This window comes from Coenobita brevimanus, chromosome 97 (genome assembly GCF_032717465.1).
Source record: "Coenobita brevimanus isolate Jiangsu-jjx chromosome 97, ASM3271746v2, whole genome shotgun sequence".
NCBI lineage: Eukaryota > Metazoa > Arthropoda > Malacostraca > Decapoda > Coenobitidae > Coenobita > Coenobita brevimanus.
The window spans coordinates 16,319,477-16,343,146 of NC_137050.1; the positions used below are offsets into that span (position 1 = coordinate 16,319,477).

General features: G+C 43.5%; 1 protein-coding gene across 3 annotated transcripts in view; it reads left to right on the forward strand.

The window, feature by feature from the left end:
- LOC145413726 (uncharacterized) overlaps positions 1–23,670 on the forward strand; it is a 206,220-nt gene that overhangs the window by 52,646 nt on the left and 129,904 nt on the right. For all 3 annotated transcript variants that reach the window (XM_080283382.1, XM_080283381.1, XM_080283383.1), the window contains exon 4: positions 12,447–12,684. In XM_080283382.1, the coding sequence (XP_080139508.1) occupies positions 12,447–12,684 (238 nt within the window). The remainder of the gene's footprint in view (positions 1–12,446; positions 12,685–23,670) is intronic.

Here is a 23,670-nt window from a genome sequence, read left to right on the forward strand (position 1 = left end):
AGGAAAAATGGTCATGAACCCCCTGATAAAAATATGATGAATAGTAAAAATTATCCTCCCCTCCTCTCCCCTCCCTCCCCTTGCCTTCCCTCCCCTCCCCTTGCCTTCCCTCCCCTCCCTCCTTCCCTCCCCTCCCCTCCAAGCTGTCAGATAGAGGTAGTTTTTGTTTTGTTTTGTTTTGTTTTTGAAGGCTCCAACATGCTTGCATGCATCGGCATAAAATAAAATTTCTTTTTCGAGTGGGCTTCGAATAAAGACAGCTAAAATAATTGTGGTGTGCATATCTGTATGCAAAGACACAAATTAATTACAGGTAATGATTCAAAAACACGCGTCATAAAGTGTCATAAAGCGAGGGGGTGGTGGCTAGGAGAGGGTGTATTGGGACGGAGGGATGGGAGGAGACCACCACCAGACACAAAGGAAGGACCCCAGTGGAGTACAGGGATATGGAGGGAGGGTAGGGGGGAAATACCCTCCCCCCAGATGACAGGGGGGGGGACATGAGGGGATTCACATGGGAGGGGGGGATGCATGAGGAGGGTGTGGGAGGGGTGGTGGTGGTGGTGGTAAGAACAGTGGGAGGTAGGGTAGTAACAAGGTAGTGGGGTAGAGGGACGTGGCGAGAGGGAGGTGGGGGGTACACCCCCCACCACCTGGTTATGGACCTGGGTCCCCCTCTGATGTGTCCAGCACTTAGTTCTGATTGGTTAGAAGCCATCTACATCACAGTTGGGTTGGAGTCAGCTGCCACCAGTTTTTTGTGGATGTTGCACAGTTGGCATTGCTCTTTCTTTTAAGAAATTGTGCAAAAAGCTCGATCGATGAGCTTAGTACTTTAGGGGTTAACCCCTAAAAGATGGGTGTCCGCATATGCTGTCCAAGGGTACTAGGGCCAAGAAGATGGGTGTCCTCATATGCGGGTATGCCCCCCACCCACCCCACCCCCCTACCATCACACCCACACACCACCCTTCATCCACCCTCACCCCCACCACCCCACCCTCAAACCCCCACTGCCCCCAACTCCCCCCACTGTCCCCTCAATACCTTCCACAGCCCCCTACCCCCCAACCCCCACCCTCCCACCATCTCTAGGATTTCATACACTGTGCGAGCCCACTGCATATATATATATATATATATATATATATATATATATATATACATATATACATACAGTATATATACTGTATATGTATACAGTATATATATGTGTGTATATATATATATATATATATATATATATATATATGTGTATATATATATATAAAGTGCTCGTCAGAAGTATTGAGCGCCTATGGCCGCGCGTGCAATACTTATGGCCAAAAAAGAATCACCCGTTTTTGGTAGTAAAAATTGAGCTACAAGTTTGTGGTGCTAGCATGACATCACGGTACCCTGAGGCCTTCCTACACGGTGTTTGATTCCCGCCTCAGTTGCCTACGGGATGCCTGAGAGAGAGGAACTCCGCCGTGTCTCCCTCTCTTTTTGCGCCATTTTTTACTAAGTGTCCCGCAGTGTTTTGGCTTTCGCCACTTCGTTATGGCACCTACCCGTGAACTGTCGAGTGAAATCATATCCCAGATCATTGCTCTAAAGGAGGCAGGCCACCAAACAAAGGAAATTAGTGAACTGGTTGGTGTGGCTCGATTGACAGTGTGTAGGTGGTGCTCGTGTTTTCAAGTGGAAAACAGTGGTGACGTTCCCACAAAGAAACCGCGGTCTGTTAGGCCTAGGAAAACTTCCCCAAGGTCTGTTAATGTTTTAAAACATGCAGTGGAGTCTAATCCTCGTGTGAGTGCAAGGAAAATAAAGGAGAGCAACCCAGAAGTGTTTGGTGAGGTTTCTGTGCACACATTGTCTCGAAGGGTCCATGAACTTGGTTACACAAGTCACAGGCCTGTGAGAAAGCCTCTTCTCTCTAGCAACCAGCGACTTCGTAGGCTTGCCTTTGCTAACAATTACAGTAATCCCTCCAATATCCGATGTAATAGAGCCAAAGACATGTCCGGATGGTGGTCCTGTCTGGATATTGGGCCCCAGCCTCCTCTTGTACTTATGGACCCTAACTCAGAAAAACACCTCTACAACTCCCTCTGGACATGCATTGCACCTATTTAAGACCCAAATCACACCAATGAGGGACATAAAAGACTGAAATAAATGCAAAAGAACCATAAAATAAATTTTTACAGGTGAGTTTATACAATATTAAACATTCTGGGTACTTACAACAAGTCTCTGGCTCCTGGACTGGTTTGAACCGCCAGTTTGCAGTCCACAGTTAATCCTTCGCACTCTAAATTCTAATTTCTTAACACTGCACAACACTGTAAATTCCCGTGTGTTCTGGTGGCAAGGTATTGCAGTTTATTCACTGTTTATTCACAAGAAACGAGCACCTGTGGCTTGCATTGCTATAAGCATCTGCTCTCGATCGGAGTTAGGCTGTGACTGTTGATGATGGCGGGGTAACAGTTGCCAGATCGCAACGGCCACATTACCAAACTCCTCAATTTCATTACCATTTTTAACTTTCATTACCAAATTTGTAAAGCTAGCATCTATTCTTCACTAATTATATACACAAGTGGAAATGTAATCACTCTTCTTACAGTGAACAGCATGTTGATTATTATCACGCTATATAGGCTACCAAATTAGTCAGAGAGAGCAAACAATCCACCGTCTTCATCCTGTGTATCCTCATACATGTGAAAAATCCGTTTGGTATTGTATTATTTTGATTCATTACCAAATGAAGTTTTCATTACCAAATTGGCTCACATTTGGTAATGAAAAATACCAAATGGCAACCCTGACAGGGGAGGGGGGAGGAAGGAAGGGGGGCAGGGACCATGGTGTAACAGCTGTTCGGCACCACATGGCAGTTTCAAATTACGGGTGGGAAAAAAGTCAGATTTTTTCGAATTTTTTGCGGTTTTTGGCCCATTTTGGGAATATTGGATCCGGGGACAAAAATGTCCGGTTATTGGGGATGTCCGGAAATTGGGCGTCCGGATATTACAGGGATTACTGTACCTTAATTGGGGTGAGGAGCAGTGGTTGTCAGTGTTGTGGTCTGATGAGGCAATGTTTAGTGTAACCTGTAACAGAGGAGCACGTGTGTAGCGGTGCAAAGGTAGTGACCCACTTGACCAACGGTATGTTGAAAGCACAGTTAAACATCCTGATTCACTCATGGTATGGGGTTGCTTTTCTGGTAAAGGTTTAGGGAAGCTTGTTGTGCTTCCCAAGAACTGCAGAGTTAATCAGGATGTTTACTTGGAACTTCTGTGTGATCATTTACCTGAGCCATTCGAGCTAACAGGTGCACGAGTGTTTCAGCAGGACGGTGCACCTGCTCATAAGGCCAAATCGGTCACCAATTGGCTTCATGACTGCGAGGTATCATTCATGAAAGACTGGCCAGGAAGTAGCCCAGACCTCAACCTGATTGAAAACCTCTGGTACCTCGTAAAGAAGAATCTCCAAGGGAAGGACGTGAGCTCTCTACCTAAGCTGGAAGCCGCCATTCGTGACTCCTGGGACAAAATACCCCTCCAGCACCTCAGGAACCTCACCCTTTCACTTCCAAGACGTCTCAGATCCGTGAAGAAGCGTAAAGGATACCCAATGAAGCACTAAAGGTAAATAAAATGCATTATTTATATGTTTTTTCAATGTTTAAAGGTTTTTTTTTTAGGAGGGACGCAGGGCGCTCAATACTTCTGACGAGCACTGTATATATATATATATATATATACAGTAATCACTCCAATATCTGGAGTAATAGAGCCATTGGTAGGTTCGGTTATTGGTTTCGTCCGGATATTGGGCCTCAGCTTATGGACTTGTACTTATGGACCCTAACTCAGAGAAACACCTATACAACTCCCTCTGGACATGCATAGCACTTATTTAACACCCAAATCACATCAATAGGCACATAATGACTGAAATAAATGCAAAAGAAACATAAAATGAGGGTTTAGAAGTATGTTCATACATTAATAAACATTCTGGTACTTATGGACTCTAACTGAACCTAACTCTGAAAAACACATTCCTACTGCACATGCATGAGGTAAGTATAGTATAGAAAAAAGTACAGTATGAAACATTCTGGTAAGTATAGTATGGAAAAAAGTACAGTATGAAACATTCTGGCTACTTACAGCAAGTCCCTGGCCACCTCGATGAATAACCGCCTCCTCTCGGACTCCGACAGTAAGAACGATTTCCTGAAGCACTTGCAGTACACTCTTCTTGAAGTCTTGCGCTGAACTTAATCAATAACACACTGAAGTCCGTTCTCTTCACAGTGTTCAGTTTAGTCCAAATAATGTTCCAGTATAATTTAGTGTTGCACATTAACTTTTCCCAAGTTTTTTTTAATTTTCCAAAGCCAAACCAAAGAAGGTTAGTTACGTTAAATTTTGTTTCCACTGAGTCTTTTCTCTCATTTCGAAAACCTTAACACAACACTGTTTTTTTCACTGCACAACACTCAAAATTCCCATGTGGTCTAGTGGAGAAGTTCTTGCTGTTTATTCTCTGTCAGAGTCCGAGGGTATCACTGGCAGGCGACCAAGGGGTGCATCGCTGGGTCGTGGTGATGGCATACCGACTGCAGAAGACTCTGAGGAAAGCCGCAAACTCACGTCGAGCGGTGACTCCACTGTAGCTGATGTGCTGGGCTGTGGCTCGGAGCATGAGGGCCTGTCTTGGGGAGGCAACGGAGTGGAGCCAGGGCTTGGCACAGCGGGGGTCACGGGCCTGAAAAAACTGTCAGTCGTTGACTGACTCAAGGACCGACGATTCTGGCAATTGATGATGCGCTGCCGGAAAGCACGCACTTCCTCCACGAGTCCCAAGGGCCCGATCTCCCTGTCGCAGTCCGGGTGTTCCAGGTAGTCTAGGACGAACTCTAGATGTTCCCGGAGTGCGCTCAGCTTGGGGATGGCTGGAGTAGTGTCCTGCTGAGAGGAGTCCGCATCATCGTCGCCTTCGTCGTTGGAATCTTCAAGTTCGGGACTGACACCAGCAACCGAAGACGCGATCTCAATATCAGGCAACGTCTGATACCCAGGATCGCCCTCGTCGTTGTCCAACCACTCACGTACATCGTCCACATCAACAACGTCGCCGTGCGTACATAGCCATGCATGGAAGTCATCCACGTCAAAGCCCAGAAAATCGTACTCCACATCTATTCCGAGAAGCAGACGAGACCAACCATTTTCAAGAGTTTTCACAGGGACTTCCTTCCATGCACTAGCCCAGTTGTAAAGCGCACACTTGATGTTGTAGCGGCGAAGGTTTTCCAAAGTCCTCTTGCCTCGAGTGTCACGTCCTTCCCTGCGCTCGTCCTCGAGAACAACCATCACCTCGTCCAGGAACTTCCGACAGTACAGGCGCTTTGTTGCCACGATCGCTCCTTGGTCCATGGGTTGAATGAGAGCAGTCGTATTAGGTGGCAGAAACATGCACCTAATACGGCCATTCTCAGCAACCAAGTCCTTGTCGCAGGGGTGGGCAGGTGCATTGTCGAGCAGAAGGAGAGCCTTTACCTGGTCGCGAGGGATTCCCAGTGTCTTCGTCTGGTACTGGATGACCTCCTTGACGAAGTGACGGTGAAACCAGTCTTTGAAAATCACAGCTGCGAACCATGCTTTCAAAGAATGGTACCATGCGACAGGAAGGACATCCATCACCGCACGAAGGCACCGAGGCTGCTTTGCACGGCCAACAACAATGGGCTTAAGCCGGTGCATGCCGTTAGCACTGGCACAACACAAAGCAGTTATCCGTTCCTTAGAAAGCTTGCGGCCAGGTACACGCTTCTCCGTCTCCTCGGGTAGAGTGTTCGTTGGCAGTGAGCGATAGAATAGGCCAGTTTCGTCTGCGTTATAGACTTGACCGAGAGTGAGGCCCTCCCTGTCAATCAAGCCTTTCACCTTGTGCTGAAACACGTCAGCTCCATCCTCGTTAGCGTCCAATGCTTCGCCATGTGCTTTACGGTTAGTAAGGCCATGTCGCAACTTGAACGCGAAGAGCCAACCCTCGGATGCCTTGAAGTCTAGGGCGTTGTGAAGCCTTGCAAACTTCTCAGCAGCAGCCTTCAGCTCCGTTCCACGTACCATCACACCAGCTGCACGTTGCTGTCGGTACCAAATCAACGTGGATCGGTCGCATTCTGCAAACTTGGGGGTAAACATAACCTTCCTTTCCACATTGCGTTTGCTTCTCGATGAGAAGTCAGCCGTGTACTGCATGAATTTGTCTCGGGAACGTTTGATATCGAACAAAGTCGACCGGGCCAGGTTATACTCGCGGAGAATGCGTGAAGAAGACCAACCCGCATCAACTTTCTCCAATATCTCCCTCTTCTTTTCCAGAGTCAACACCACTCTCTTCCGTTTCTCAGGTGGCGGGGCCATCATCACACACACTAAGAGGAGGGCCGAGAGCAGCAGGAGGCCTTGCAGCAAGTACGGCACCACCACAAAAGCGAGCACGTGGGCAGCCATTGCGAAGAGCGTAGGTCCAGTCGCAGTGAGAGACAGGCGGGAAGTGGGGAGGATGCAGCGGCGCTCTATCGGACGTCAGAGGAATGACGAACCAAAACAATGCTCTCCCACGGCGCGCGCGGCAAGTTCAAATTACGGATGGCAAAAAAATCAATTTTTTTTTTTTCCCCCCCCCATTTATTGGGTTTTTGGAATATTTTGGGAATGTTGGATCCCAGGACGATAAGGTCCAGGTAGTGGGGATGTTCGGTTATTGGGCGTCCGGATATTAGAGTGATTACTGTATATATGATGAATGATATATCCCTTATTTATCCGGACATAATCGAGCCAAAGGCATGTCTGGGTAGTGGCAACATTTGTATAATGAACACTATTCCCCTACCACACCCAGACCCTGACTGTACCGATCCTCCAACCTATACCTAACCTATTTGTGAAGCACAGAAGGCTCTCGATATTTGATTAATCTTACTTCGATATTTCGTACCTCGATCGGACTTGCCCACCCATCCAAAATTTGTGCTTGGATTTCAAAAGTCGTACTTCAATCATTCAGGCCGGGTTGTGAGCGCAAGTTGATGCTTGTCTGTTCATCTGTCATGCCTCCTACTGGCCACTTGGTGAAGCTTGCCCTCATTCAAACATTTGAAATCTTTTTTGTGATGACAGAGGCAGTGAAAGCATCGACAGCAGTGGCCATAGTGATTGGGACAAGGACAAGGAAGCAGGTGTTCATTCAAGCGGGGTTGGGACGAGCGCGAGTGATGGCAGCGAGGCTGGCAGTGGTGGCTGGCAACAGTGACTCAACCACCGCCTCGGAACTGGTCGGGACAATTCGCCGTCACAGCAATAACAAGACAATTCGCTGTCATTAATGAAGACAGCTATTAGTGACACTAGAATATAATTCAAAGGCGACTACAGCGAGGAAGAAACAAGTTAGTTATTGACTAAAGGTGCAACTATTAAATAATATCCAAAGTCTACACTATTGAACATAGACTTTGATGGATCCCCCCTGAAATACTGTATAGTTATTAAAGTATTGATTAATTAATAATAAGCATATTTATAAAATGACGGGGAATTGTCCATGGTGCGAATTGTCCTGACGGGGAATCGTCCATGTTTTGACGGCGAATTGACATGACGGTGAATTGTCTTGGAACCCAACACTACCACATAAACTTCTTTCTTTCTATTTTAAGTGAGTGCAGCCTGTATTTCTTGCTTTTCTTGCTAGTAATAAGTAAATATGTACTAAATATCAGCAAATATATGATTGTGTTATGATTTTGGGTGGATATAAGTGTATAAGTAAATGTTGATGTAGGTTTGTCGGCGACATGCCGGTCCCATTTATTTATTTTCCATAAGTTTATCAATTCGCACTTCGATAAGTCGCGTTTTGATCCCCCCCCCCGTCCTTAAAACCGATCGAAGATTGAGAGCCTTCTGTATATGTATATATATATATCTATATATATATCTATATCTATATACAGTAAAAGTCCAATATTTCGGCATCCAATTCCCCGGCAAATCTGACATTTCGGCAGTTTTGAGAAATAGTCCCATTTATGAAAATCTCCGATCATTCGGCAGATTCTCCGATTTTTTTTGTCAGTCTTGAAATTCTCCATGAGGCTCGCCAGCTAGCTACACGCCTTTACCTGCCTTAGTGAGTGAGATAGTGAAAGTGATGGAACGAGTCTACCACTGCTATGAAGCTCAGAGGCTAGCTCTTTCTCCTATAGCATAAAGAAAGGACAAACATGTAGTGAGTCTAGCATGGGAAAGAGAATCTGTTTCGCCATTCTTCCGAGTTGTTGTCGTGCTGCTGCCGACTTCTCTTGATTCTTCTGTGTGCTTTGTGAACTTCGTACTGAAATACCTCTGAAATTACTATTCGAGTGTGCTGGGGACTTCTTCCAGCGGTAGCAGACTCCAATCAACCCCTTCTATTGTACATATGTAAATAAGGAACCTACTATAAGTTTAGGTAAGTGCATGTGAACTTGTAGGCCTACTGTACCATTACATTTATATACAGTATGTTCACTAATTTCTTTATTTTTCATATTCATGTACAGAGATAGCCCGATTATCCGGGCTATATGGTGTTAAGGGGTGCCTGATTAATCCGAAAGCACGATTAATCCGGCGGAAACACAAGTACTGTACTGTTAGACTGATTTATTTACCGGTAAATGTACACTTAAGTACCAGAAAGACCTTTCCAGTTCAATGTATATTTCTCCAGCTTGTTTCAGTATTTTTCAGACTATATTCAGTTCGGTAAATCACGTTTTCTTACTGAAAGATTTCCTCCCTGTTAGTATCGTCACGTTCTAAAGCTGTACCTACGATTGTTTCCAGCACAATGGACGAAACTCATCGTACTCAAATGTGGACTTCGTTTCCCAACTTCCCAACTGAAGATTAGGTTAGGTTACATTATTAAGTGCAGTTAAGCTAGGTTAGGCCAGGTTTAAACACTTAGATTAGAACAGTGTCTTCTGCCATTACGTTAACGAATCAAAGAGTCGTCACACCAGAACAGATAAAAACAGCGGGGAAAGATTTAACAAGAAATGTTTATTTACCAACCCAGAAATAATCAGAAAAATATAATAGACTATCAGGATGAACTGATTTGGTAAGATGCTTTTACTGCTTACAGCAAAGCGTATGTTTACCCCCCTCAAATACTCAATGTTCGTGAGTTCAGAAATTTGTGTACTCCCGTGGCAGACCTTGAAACCATTTTTTCAAAGTTATAAAGTCAGTTTCTTTTTCTTACAGATGTGAAAAGACTCGTCTGGTACACCTGGCTTTTTCCCCTCCTCCCTAAACCCATCTTGTGATTTGTTATGATTTGTGAAAGAAAATTAGGGGGCATGTTACATTAGAATTTAAACATAAAGTTAGGGTGCATGTTACTTTAGCATTTAAACATATCGGCGAAAACATCTGGGATGAAAGGACCGCCGAGCTGTTTGGGATTGTAGAGTAGGGTCGTATAAACATACCAGTGACCTTGGTTCCCTTCCCATAATTGTTCGCAGTTTTTATGGCTCTCCCTAACTTAACGTTACTGACACCGGTACAGTAAAGCATTGTTCAAGGCTAACAGCCATAAGGGGTTAATGGAATACATTATTGTTTGTATCAATACTCTCTTTCACACATACACGAACGAACAAAAGAATGTGCAATAAATGTACACTTAACTGTAAGGAGCAGAAATAACTGTATGCTCTGTCGGTCCGAAATGTGTTGGGAAGCGACATCGAACAATGAATGTGGAACTGAATGCCACCTTACAAGAACACTTGAGATGAAAGTATTTTTTCTTATTAGTAAACATAATTGTTCCATTTCGTCCCCTACAATTGTGAAACTCGTATATTTTCGTCCAAGCATACAGCGTAATAACCTTACCAATTCAATTCATATTCTCTAGTTTGTTTTTGTATTTTTCTAGTTTGTTTTCTTATTATCATAACGTTCCTTAAGCCTTACCTACGTTTGTTTCCGGCATATTGGAAGAAACTTACTCATAATTAGGGTGCATGTTACATTAGCAATTAAACATATCGGCGAAAACATCTGAGATGAAGTGGCAGGCCGCCTGATTGTTTGAGATGGTAGAGGAGGGTCGTGAAAACATACCAGTGACCTTCGTTCCCTTCCCATAATTGTTCGCAGTTTTTTATAGCTCTCCCTAACCCAACATCCCTGACACCGGTACAGTAAAGCATTGTTCGAGGCTGACAGCTATGATGGGGTTAATGGAATGCATTATTGTTTGTATTAATTCTCTCTTTCACACATACAGTACACTTAAGAACGAACAAAAGAGTGAACAGTAAATGTAAGAGGAAGAAATAACAATGCTCTGTTGGTCCGAAATGTGTTGGGAGGCGCGATACCTAACGAAAAATGCAGAACTCAATGCTAACTTACGAGAACACATGAGATGAGTATTTTTTTTTCTGATTAGCAGACATTCTTGTTTCATTTCGTTCCCTAAAACTAGGAAACCCATTACTTTTCGTCTAAGCATACAGCCTAAAGACCTCACCAATTCACTTCATATTCCTCCAGTTTGTTTTCTGTGTTTTTCTATTTTGAGGGTAGTAAATTACCTTCTGTTGCTGAAAGATTTTCTCTTTTATCACGTTCTTTAAGCCGTACCTACGATTGCTTCGGGCATAATGGATGAAACTCATCGTACACAAAAGTGGATTTAGTTTCCCAATTTCCCAACTGGAGCCCAGGCTAGGTCAGGTTAGGTTAAATTATTAAGTAGTTAAGCAAGGTTAGGCTACGTCAGGAGTAACAGTTGCCTCACCAAACTCCATCCTACCACCCTTGTGATCGAGTTGTGAGCAGGAGGTGTGGGTGGGGGCAGGGTGAGCAAGACTCTCTCTGATTTATCCATGCCTCTCTCCCTAGAAACTGGATGCTTCCTGTTTAAACCGGAGCTATCGTACGGATAATTCTATGAATTACTATACCACTGAACCATTGGGTCAGGGCCTGGATATACCGAAAGCTGGATAATCGAGCTTCCACTGTATAGTACTGTATTCATTACAGTATTGTACAGTATCAAACAGTATACAGTACTCTCTCCAAACACATTTGTAATGATATGAGTAATGATGATAGTGTTCACCGAAACATATAAGGTACTGAGTGGGTAGGGTTTTCGATAATTCGGTAATTTTGATATTTCGGCACTTGCCTGGTCCCATAGATGCCGAAAAATTGGACTTCTACTGTATGTATATATATATATATATATATATATATATATATATATATATATACATACATACATACATGTATGTATAGTGCCAACTTTAACTTAGGGATGTGAGACTATGGTTTGGCATGAAAATGAAAAGTCAAGAGTAAGAGCAGTGGCGATGGGACTGCTGAGGAATGCATGTGGAGTACAGAGGGTGGACAGGATACGAAATAATGTGATATGTGAAAGATGTGGCGTGAGGAAGTCGGTGGACATCAGAATTGAAGTGAGTGTACTGAGATGGTATGGTCCTGTGGAGAGATTGGATAACAGTAGAGTGGTGAAAAAGGTATATCTGAGCGAATTTGAAGGAGGGAGGAGATGAGGCAGGCCAAGGAGAAGGTGGAGAGATATGGTGGATGAGTGTGTGAGGAAGAGAGGCTTGGAAGTTGGTGAGGCTAGGAAACTGACAAGAGATCGAGCTGGCTGGATGAAAGGTGTGAGGAGAAGTGCATGATCAGGGAGTTGGCACCCATTTTTAACGTGGCAGCATCTTGATTGACTCTTATCTAATACATTTATGTGAAGCCACAGAATGTGGTGAATGTCTTTGGCTTATCCAGTAGAGGCAAGATTCTGGGGGCTTGAATGATGAGTGAATGGAAGCGTGGCCCATTGGATTGGGCAAATTTGGGCTGTCTGGACATTGCTACTCCTCACCCTGCCCTAGGGTGGGAAAGGAGGTCCCCATGATGATGATGAATGATATATACTGTGTATTCATTTATTCATCATATAATCCAGTGTTGCTCCATGAGGAGCGTAGGAGCCCAGGGCTAGGCAAGTTGCTCCTGACATTTAAGATGAGAGTGACCAGCCTCACTCATTCCCCTGTGGCAGTACATGAGTAATAAACCATAACCATCTCATGGATATAAACAACATACATATACATGTATTGCACCCCATTTAATGGACATTGTTATAGCTGACGAAAGTTCATTGGGCTTTCTGGCGTCTGTTAAGTCTGGTATCCACAATACTGGGGTCTTTATAGTTAGGGTTTGCTGTATACAGTGTGGATATTTATAACTTTTCATTATTATCACTGTAGGGAAAAAAACTGAGGATTATGGTGTTATTCACAGAGCACACGGTGTGAGTTTCGAGTCACCAAGAAGGGAGAGAGTGGAACGTGGGGATTTCTTTGTGGCTCTCAGTGCCGTACTCAGTGGACAGATTCATTGCCAGCAGATCATCAAGTGGAAAAGCCTCGTCTGATCTTCGAGAAGCTGTGTGGCATGTGTGGCAAAGATTTGGCTAATGTCAATCGCAGTGGACAGTTCTCCTGGGAAACCAGAGAATTCTGCTCTAGGAAATGCCTGAGTAAGATTTTTTTGTTTTTCCTTTTTTTCTTTTCCTTTTTTTTCCTCCTAAATCAGCAATAGCAGTTTCTTCATTTTTTTTTTTCTTTAAAAATGTTCATTATAGCTTATAAGTGTAAATTATTAATTTGACATTTACCATATATTTTGCATTAGTTTATATAGCAATTTCTTCTTCAATTGATGTCAGTGTCTGTGTCTTCATATACTGTACAGTATATATTAAATAGTAAGTGAATGATTGTGTTGTCCATTTCATTGAGCATGCTGCTGATTACTGTATTTCATGGAATATAAGACCCTGCACTGTGTAAGATGCACCCTAATTTTGGAAGAGTAAATTTCAGGAAATTTTTTTTTCACTTCTAATCAACACCCACTACAACCGTACATTAGAGTTGGTATCACGGTACTGTCATGTAGTAACTTTTTCACTTCATGCTCACTTCCCTGTTTCTTATCACTGCTTTCAAGGAACCAGCAACCCCTCTTCCTTGTTGTGACCTTTCAAGCTCTTCACCCTCTAAACTTCCATCCTTACTCATCACACCACCCAAATACTTAAACACACTCACATTTTCCATTTCCTCCTCATCCAACTGCACCATACCTTCACTGACTTCACTTCCCTCGAAGACCATAACTTTACTCTTCCTCACATTCACCTTTAGATTCCGTTTCTTACACACACTCCCAAACTCATCCACCAAGCCTTGCAGCTCCCCTTCGTCTTCACTTAACAACACACTATAATCTGCAAACAACAGGACAAGGAGTTTCCTAACACTGCCCTCTGTCACTAGGGCCGCTACAACATCCACTGCCCTACCTTTTACCTCTTTTATAACCCCATCCACATACAGATTGAATAACCATGGAGACATGACACATCCCTGGTTCAGTCCAACCTTTTAATAGAGATATTCACTCAGTTCACTAGCCACACGCACTGCAGCCTTAGCACCCTCATACATACTCCTCACGGCATTCAACAAATTCCTATCTACTCCATATACAGTAATCTCTGTACTTTCTGAACATCCCCACTTACCGGACATTGTGGGCCTGGACCTTCGGAACCCAAAATTGGCCAAAAAAAGAAAAAATCCCCCCAAAATCCAAATTTTTTCCCACCTGTAATTTGAAATTGCTGCGCGGCGCCGAACAACTGTTACACCAAGGACCCTCACCCCTTCCTTCCTCCCCCCTCCCCCTCCCCTGTCAAGGTTGCCATTGGGTATTTTTCATTACCAAATGTGGGCCAATTTGGTCATGAAAAATTCTTTTGGTAATGAATCAGAGTAATGCATCACCAAACGGATTTTTCACATGTATGAGGATACACAGGATGGAGATGGTGGATTGTTTGCATTCTCTGATTAATCTGCTAACGTACATAGTGTGAAAATAACCAACATGCTGTTAATTATGCAAAGAGTGATTACATGTATTTCCACTTGTATGTATAATTAGTGAAGAATAAATGCTAGCTTTATGAATTTGATAATGAAAAGTTAAATTTGGTAATGAAAATCGAGGAGTTTGGTAATGTGGCTGTTGCAATCTGGCAACTCTGTTTCCCCCTCACCAACACCCAAACAGTTATTGCCTAACTTCGATCGCAGATGTAGCATATTGTAATGGGAACCACACGTGCTCATTTTTTTGTGAATAAACAGTGATTAAACTGCAATACCTCGCCACTAGACCACAAGGGAATTTACAATGTTGTGCAGTGTTAAGAAATTTGAATTTAGAGTGCAAAGGGTTAGCTGTGGAGTCTAATGGCGGTTGAAACTGGCCTGGTGCAGTTAACAATGTGCAGTGTTAAACAGTTATAACTCACAGTGCAAAGACTTACTGTAAGTGCAGCACAACACTGGATTATTGTACGTGCTTCAAGAGCATTTTCACCACTGCCAAAACCTTACAAAAAGACGGCCACAAACGTGCTGTAATTACCCTGGATGAGGTACAGTCACTTCTAATTCCTCATTCTTTGGTTTCTTTTCATTTATTTCAAGATTTATGTCCATTATTGGTGTTAATAGGGTCTTAAATAGGTTTAAATATGTGCTATGCAAGTGGTAGGTGGTGGCGACCATCATCCACTCACTTGATGTAGTGCTGCCTACTGCCTTAGCCTTTATCATTCTTTTTCTGTGCCTGCCTCCTCTCTTCCTACTTCTCCCATCTTTCCTGTCACTTCTTATTGCTTTTCCTTCCTTTACAGGTGGTTTTACATTGAGTGACAAGCCAAATGGTTTCCTGTAAGCCAACAAACCATTTACAATGCTGGATGGTAACCATATAACCAAACCATACATGCTCCCTACGTGTCTCAGCGAGTGGGTTGGTGGAGGGTTAGTGCCCCTTCCCGTAAAACAAATAACTCGAGGTCAAATGGCCACCCCTTACGGGATTATGGTGTCTGGCAATAGATAGATAGATGTTTGGTAGGAAGTTATTTAGGTGGCTTTCAAAATTAGGCTGGGTTAGGGTCCATAAGTACCAGTCCAGGAGCCAGGGACTTGTTATAAGTACCCAGAATGTTTCATATTATACTGTATCTTCCATATGTACCTCTAAAACCTCATTTCACTCTTTCATGTCCCTTATTGGTGTGAATAGGGTCTTAGGTTCTATACATGTGCAGTAGGGAGGTGTTTTTCTGAGTTAGGCTAGGTTTGGGTCCATAACTACCAGTCCAGGAGCCAAAGACTTGTTGTAAGTACCCAGATTGTTAAATATTGTATAAACTCACCTCTAAAACTTCATTCTCTGGTTCTTTTGCATTTATTTCACTCCATATTGGTGTGATTTCGGTCTTAAATAGGTGCTATGCATGTCCATAGGGAGTTGCATAGGTGTTTTTCTGAGTTAGGGTCCATAAGTACAAGTCCAGGAGGCTGGGGCCCACTATACGGACAGGACTACTTTCCGGACATGCCTTTGGCTCTATTACATCGGATAGTGGAGGGATTACTCTATATACAGTACAGTATATCTATTCCCAGATGCCTTAATCCCATATGGGTTGGCCACAAACAAATCCCCTCCATGTCACCCTGTCACCCGCCATTTCACTGCCCCGCTTCCAGCTCACACCCCCCTCCCTCATATACCTCTTCACTCCATCCCTTCATCTCATCCTTGGCCTCCCCCTCCCCCTCCACCTCACTCACATACACTCTTCTCGTCAGTCTCTCACTCTCCATCCTCTCCATATGGCCAAACCGCCTCAGTGTGTTTCTCCTAACGCTTCCTATCACATCCACATCCACACCACAATGCTCCTTCACATCCTCATTTATCAGTCTGTCTCTCCATGTGACTCCACATGCTCCTCTCAAATAACTCATTTCCACTGCTTTCACTCTTGACTTGTGTCCCTCCAACAAGGTCCAAGCTATGCTTCCATACGTTGGAGTTATCACAATTCTGTCATGTAGTAAGTTTCTCACTTCCATGCTCACTTCCCTGTTTCTTATCACTGCTTTCAAGGAACCAGCAACCTTTCATCCTTGTTGTACCCTTTCAAGCACATCACCCTCCAAACTTCCATCCTTACTCATCACACTACCCAAGTACTTACATGTACTCACGTTTTCCATTTCCTCCCCATCCAACCTTTCTGTACATTCACTGACTTCACTTCTCTCGACAACCATAACTTCACTCTTCCCTACACTTCCCTGCATTCACCTTTAGATTCTGCTTCTTACACACTCTCCTAAACTCATCCACCAAGCCTTGCAGCTCCCCTTTGTCTTCACTTAACAACACACACACACACACACACACACACACACACACACACACACACACAATGTATACAGTATATACTGTGTATATATATATATATATATATATATATATATATATATATATATATATACACACTATATACTTTATATATATATATATATATATATATATATATATATATATATATATATATATGAGTGTTTTTGGTGATTTGAATGGTAAAGTAGAGAATGTGAAAATGGATGAAGTAGTTGGTGAATGGAGTGTAGCTGCTGAGGTAGATGAAAATGGCAGTGCTTTAGTGGACATTTGTGCCGGGAGGGGGTCGGTGATAGCCGATACCCTCTTCTGTCGCAAAATGAACCACAGGTATACATGGCGAGTTATGAGAAGGGTGGATGGTGAACTGGTTGAAAGGAGGGCAGTGATTGATTGTGTGTGTGTGGATGAAAGGATGCAAAGATGTGTAGTGGTTGCAAGAGCATATAGAGGTTGGGGGAGTGGACTTTCTGACCACCACTTGGTGTGATCAGAATCATTGTCCAAGTAAAATGGAGAAATAGATGAAGGGAAGGATGGGAGGAAGGAATATATGCAAGGAGAGTGGAAAGGTTACAAGAGGATGAGAAAAAGGCAGAATGTAAGAGAGAATTGAAGGAACGATTGGGTTAATATGAATTGGAGCAGATGGGGGACATGGAAGGTGTGTGCAAGATATTCACAGAATAAATAAGCAAGCCTGAGGACAGTAAATCACCCATGGGGATGAGGGTGGGTTCATGGAATGTGGGAAGTTTGAGGGGAAGAGCAGGGGAAGTTGTTGAGGCATTCAGTAGGAGGTGGGTGGATGTGGCGTGTTTGCAGGAAGTCCGGTACAGGGGTGGATCAGCCAGAAAGATTGTTGGGAAGGACTGTTGCTATAAGTTGTTTTGGCAGGGGGGGACAGACGGATATGGAGGAGTTGGTGTGATGGTTGCGGAGAAATGGGTGGAATATGTTATGAATGTTTTGAGAGTAAGCGATAGGATATTGGTAGTGAAAATTCTGTTGGGAAGAAAGATAGCTGCGATTATATCGGCATATGCTCCACAGGCAGGATTGGATGAATCAGAGAAAGATAGATTTTGGGATGATATAATACGTGTAGTGGGTGGTATGCGGGATGAGATAGTGACTTTGGGAGGAGACTTTAATGGTTATGTAGGTGAAGCAGCACAAGGTTATGAAGGAGTGCATGGGGGATGTGCGTATGGTCTAAGGAATGCAGAAGGGGAAAGGATACTTGAGTTTGGGGAGGCAACGGACATGATTGTGTGCAACACATATTTTAGGAAAAGTGACAGTAGGTTAATTACGTATGAGTCTGGGGGAAATAGCAGTCAGATAGATTATTTTCTGGTTAGGAGGGCCGATAGGAGGTTAGCGAGGGATGTTAAAGTTGTAGGAAGTGAGGACTGTGTGCAGCAGCACAAACTATTGATATGTGATATGGTGCTTAAAGAACAAGTGATGAAAAAGAGGACTTATGTACCTAGGAGGAAAATATGGAAGCTGAAAAACCAAGTAGTAAGGGATGCCTTCTATGGCGAGTTGAGGAGAGTGGTGGCTGAACAGGGAGCTGTAGACAGAGGCGTTAATGAATAGTACAGAGCCCTCAAGAACAATTTCTTGAGAGTTACTGATGTAACATTCGGCTGGACAAGAGGACCACCAAGACATAAAGTAACTTGGTGGTGGGATGAGGGTGTAGAAGCTGCAGTTAAGGAGAAAAGAAGGCTTTTCCAGGAATGGAAGAAGGGCGGTAGCAAAGAGGAATATTTGACTGCCAAGCGTAGGGCTAGAAGAGAGGTATACAGGGGAAAGTCTGAGTCACAGAGACAATTACTTGATAACTTAAGTCATGGGGAAATGAAAAATATATTTAGGGTGGCAGGTCAGGTGAAGAGGGATAATCGGGATATCATAGGTGAGCAGTGTGTGAAGAATGATGAAGGAAGGGTAGTGGTGAACAGTGAGGATATTAAAGATGCATGGAGAGAGCATTATAACCGGTTGTTGAATGAGGAGTTTGACTGGGATAGGGAAGGTTTGGAGCCAGCAGATCCAGTGTCTGGCCCTTGGCCTTTGATTGATACTGCTACTGTGAGTGAGGCAATAGGCAGGATGAGGGTGGGGAAGGCAGCAGGTGTGTCTGGGTTGACTGCCGAAATGTTGAAGGCCTCAGGCGATATAGGGGTGAGTTTAGTCACTGACCTGATAAATAGGATTATTTATGAGTGTGTTGTCCCAGATGATTGGCTGAAGAGTGTAATTGTAAATGTGTATAAAGGGAAGGGTGATGCCCTGGAAAGAGGAAATTATAGAGGTATAAAGCTTTTAGATCAGATAATGAAGGTAATGGAGAGAGTTTTAGAAGGTATGATTAGAGAAAGAGTGAATATTGATGAGATGCAGTTTGGGTTTATGCCAGGTAGGGGGACCACTGATGCCATATTCATTGTTCAGCAGCTTCAGGAAAAATATATTGGTAGGAGAAGGGATCTTTATTTCGTTTTTGTTGATTTGGAAAAGGCCTTTGACAGAGTCCCTAGAGAGGTGGTGAAGTGGGCAATGAGAAAGCTTGGCTTGGAGGAGTGGCTGGTTAGGGTGGTTATGGCCATGTATGTGGGTGTTCACACCCAGGTGAGAGTGAATGGAGATTTGAGTGATGAGTTTTCCGTGAATGTTGGTGTGCATCAGGGGTCAGTCTTGAGTCCCATGTTGTTTATCATGGTACTTGAAGCCCTTTCACGTGACTTTAGAAACGGACTCCCATGGGAGTTGTTGTATGCTGATGATTTGGTGTTGATTGCAGAGAATGAAAGGGAGGCGGAGGAAAAGTTAGGAAGTGGAGAGATGGTATGGGGCAAAAGGGTTTAAGGGTAAATGCAGATAAAACAAAAGTGATGATATCTAGGGTTGGTGGCGGTACTGTCAAAGACGAGGGAGAGTGGCCATGTGCAGTTTGCCACAAGGGCGTGGGAAGTAATTCCATCTTGTGCGGTGTGTGTGATAAATGGGTGCATAAGAGATGTAGTGGTATCAGAGGTAGACTGCGAGATAATGCTGATTTTATGTGTACTGCGTGCCGGGGTGAACAGGTGGAGATTGTCAGGCGTGAAAGGATTGAACTTGCTGGTGAATCTCTTGAGTATGTGGAAGAGTTTTGTTATTTGGGAGACATGTTGTGTGCTGGAGGTGGGGCTGGGTGAGAAGTGGTTGGAAGAAGTTCAGGGAGCTCTTGCCTCTCCTGACATTGAGAGGGCTCTCCCTACGTGCTAAGGGGTCTTTGTATGCGGCATGTGTTAGGAGTGTAATGCTGTATGGCAGTGAGACCTGGGCAGTGAAGGAGGAAGATATTCGCCGGCTCAGACGTACAGAAATGACAATGATTAGGTGGATTTGCAGTGCGTCCCTGCGTCCAAGGCCTGGAGGGGCTGGGTTTACAATGGAAGAGTTGAGAGGTAGGATGGGACTGGAGTGTATTGGTGTTGTGATGAGGAGAGGTAGATTGAGGTGGTTTGGACTTGTGGAGAGGATGGGGGATGATAATTGGGTGAGGAAGGTGAGAAGTGTTAATATTGGGGGTGGGGTTATGAGGGGTAGACCGAGAAAGACATGGGACGAGGTCATTAAGTGTGACCTTAGGGTTAAGGGACTGAACAGGGAGGCTGCAATGGATCGTGCAGCGTGGTGAGCCGCCATTAGGTGACCAAGGCTGATACATGCAAGCATGTTGGAGCCTTTAAAAATGAAAACGAAATATGTGCAGCATGTGAGGTGGTGTGTGGGGTGAAGAGAAGACAAAAGGGGGTGCAAGGAACAGCATGGTGGAATGAAGAGGTGGGACAGGCTGTGACACACACACAAAAAAAAGCATATAATGAATAGATGAGAAATAGGGGCATGGAAGAAGTTGAGAGACGGAAGAGAGAGTTTTTCATTCATTCATTGCCAGACGCCATGTATCCCAAACAGGATTAAATGTAGAAATGACGAGAGAGTAAGAAGAGAGTGGATGAGGAGTTTGGAAGGAATTTGAATGTCAAGTGGAGGGAATGTAAGAAAATGTTCTGTATAGAGGTAAGAAGAGTCAGGCAGGGTGGCAATGAAGTTAGGAGAGGAGTGAAAGATAAAAATGGTAGATTTCTGGTTGAGAAGGGAGAAAAGGTGAGCAGATGGAGAGAACACTTTAATGAATTGTTGAACATAGAGAATGAAAGTAATGCTAGTACAAGTGGCTGGGGAGTGGCTGGGATGAGGAGGGAGGTGAGAATACAGGAAGAAATCAGTAGGATGGAAGTTGTGGAAGCAATGAAGAAAGTCAAAATGGGGAAAGCACCAGGAATTGATTGTGTGTGTGGTGAAATGCAGAAGCATGGGGGAGAAATAGTAGTAGAGTGGATGTGGAAGATATGCAGATTGGCCTGGGAGGAAGTTAGAGTCCCGGAGGATTGGAAGTCAGGTATAATTATTCCCTTGTACAAAAGGAAAGGGGAAAAAGAAATGTGTGGCAATCATAGGGGCATTTATCTTCTTAATGTATTAGGAAAAGTATACGGTACGATACTTATTGACAGAGTTAGGGAAATAATGGAGGAAATAGTTGGAGAAGAACAGGGAGGCGTTAGGATGAGAAGAGATTGTGGAGATCAGATATTCATTCTTAGATCTTTAGTGGAAAAGTTTCTAGAGAAGGGAAAGAAGTTGTATGCAGCCTTCATGGATTTGGAAAAGATATATGACAGGGTGGATAGACAAGGATTGTGGAAAGTATTAAGATTATATGGATTTGATGGGAAGTTGTTGAATGGTGTGAAGAGTATGTATGAGGGTGCTAAAGTTGCAGTGCATGTGGATAGTGAACTGAGTGAATTTCTCAGTTTTAAGGTTGGATTGAAACAGGGATGTCATGTCTCCATGGTTGTTCAGTCTGTATGTAGATGAGGTTATAAAAGAGATACAAGGTAGGGCAGTGGATGTTGGAGTGGCCCTAATGAGAGAGGGCAGTGTTTTTAAACTCCCTGTACTGTTGTTTGCAGATGATACTGTGTTGTTAAGTGAAGACGAAGGGGAGCTGCAAGGCTTGGTGGATTAGTTTGGGAGAGTGTGTAAGAAATGGAATCTAAAGGTGAATGAAGGGAACAGTAAAGTTATGGTCTTTGAGAGGGGTGAAGTCAGTGAATGTACAGTGAGGTTGGATGATGAGGAATTGGAAAATGTGATTTTAAGTACTTGGGTGTGATGAGTAAGGATGGAAGTTTAAAGGGTGAAGTGCTTGAAAGTATACATCAAGGAAGAAAGGTTGCTGGTTCCTTGAAGTCAGTGATAAGAAACAGGGAAGTGAGCATGAAAGTGAAAAAGTTATTACATGACAGTAATGTGATACCAACACTAACATATGGAAGTGAAGCTTGGACATTGTTTGAGTCACACAAGAGTGAGAGTGGTGGAAATGAGTTATTTGAGAGGAGCCTATGGAGTCACATGGAGAGATTTACTGACAAATGAGGATGTGAAGGAGCATTGTGGTGTGGATGTAGATGTGATAGGAAGTGTTAGGAGAAACACACTGAGGTGGTTTGGCCATGTGGAGAGGATGGAGCGTGAAAGACTGACGAGAAGAGTGTATATGAGTGAGGTGGAGGGGGAGAGAGGGAAGGGAAGGCCAAGGATGAGATGGAGGGATGGAGTGGAGAAGTATATGAGAGAGGGGGGTGTGAATTGGGAGCAGGGCAGTGAAATGGCTGGGGATAGGGTGACGTGAAGGCGATTTGTTTGCGGCCACCTCGTATAAGGGATTAAGGCTTCTGGGAATATATATATATATATATATATATATATATATATACTGTGTGTGTATGTATGTATGAATGTATATGGAGCCTTTTTGGTAATGTGGTAGAGTATGCGTATTACACGCTGGTAGACGCAGGCTCACCTCCCACCAGAGTTGTAAAAACTTTGGGAAGTATTCACCGAGCCATTGACTGCTTTGACAGACATAAGGGGTGCTGTGGTTGAACCAGTGTTGCATACTAGTATGCTTGCACCCAGTCGGCTTATGGAGGGCCAATTACACTTGGTTCTCTGACTACACACACATCCAAAGCCACTTCAACACTACAATCACACTCACAAACACTTCTCACCCTAAATATAGTCTCTACCAGACATCCTAAGCCACTGGGTAGAAATACTTTGGCTTTATCCTCCTTGCTTCGGTGGGGATAGGCCGGTCCTGTAGTGGACCTCAAACTGCTGCTGCTGCTGCTGATGATGATATATATATATATATATATATATTAGAGAAAAGCAAGATAAAGAGTTTTTGATGTTGGGAATGATTGTGTGAATTGCAGACTGTAATAACACACGTATTGTTTTTCAGTATTTGGTTCTGTATCCTAAGCCACCTCATTCAATATGTGTTGTGGCAATGATTATAGGTTTATGAACCCTGGCAGCTTTTCCCAGTGGATTTGAGGTTTGGTTATTCTCCTTTATTTTTAATTGTTAACTTTAACAATTTAACAACTCACCCCATATGTAGGTGGGAAAAAAAAATGTTTGGATGAGGTGGTGATGATGTTTTTTATGTATTTTTGGGTCTTTTATCCCTTGCTTGTGCAATAATGGTTTTGCAGAATGCTGAATATCTGTTATTTCCATAAGCAGTAGAGTTAGTTGGTTTTCCAGATGTGTGGAAGTCATTTCAGCATTCATTTATCAACTCATTATCATACGAGATGGACAGATTCAGGATCATGCCCAGTGATCTCTTGTGAGACATGAATTTGAAAGGAAAGGACGTAATTTTTTATGTATTTTTGGGTCTTTTATCCCTTGCATCTGGAATAATGGTTTTGCAGAAAGCTGAATATCTTTTATTTTCATAAACAGTAGAGTTAGTTACTTTTCCAGATGTGTGGAAGTTATTTCAGCATTCATTTATCAACTCATTATCTCACAGGATGGACAGATCCAAGGTCAGGCCCAGCGATCTCTTGTGAGGCATGAATCTCTGAAGAAAGGAAGTAATTCATGTAACCTCACCCCTTCTGCTCTTCCTCATAGAATCTTCTACTCTCCCACTGTCACAGAAGCTGTGAAATTGGTTGCAGTTGGAGTATTGGGTGATAGATGAATGCAATGTCTGTAGGGTAGTACAGTAAAGGGG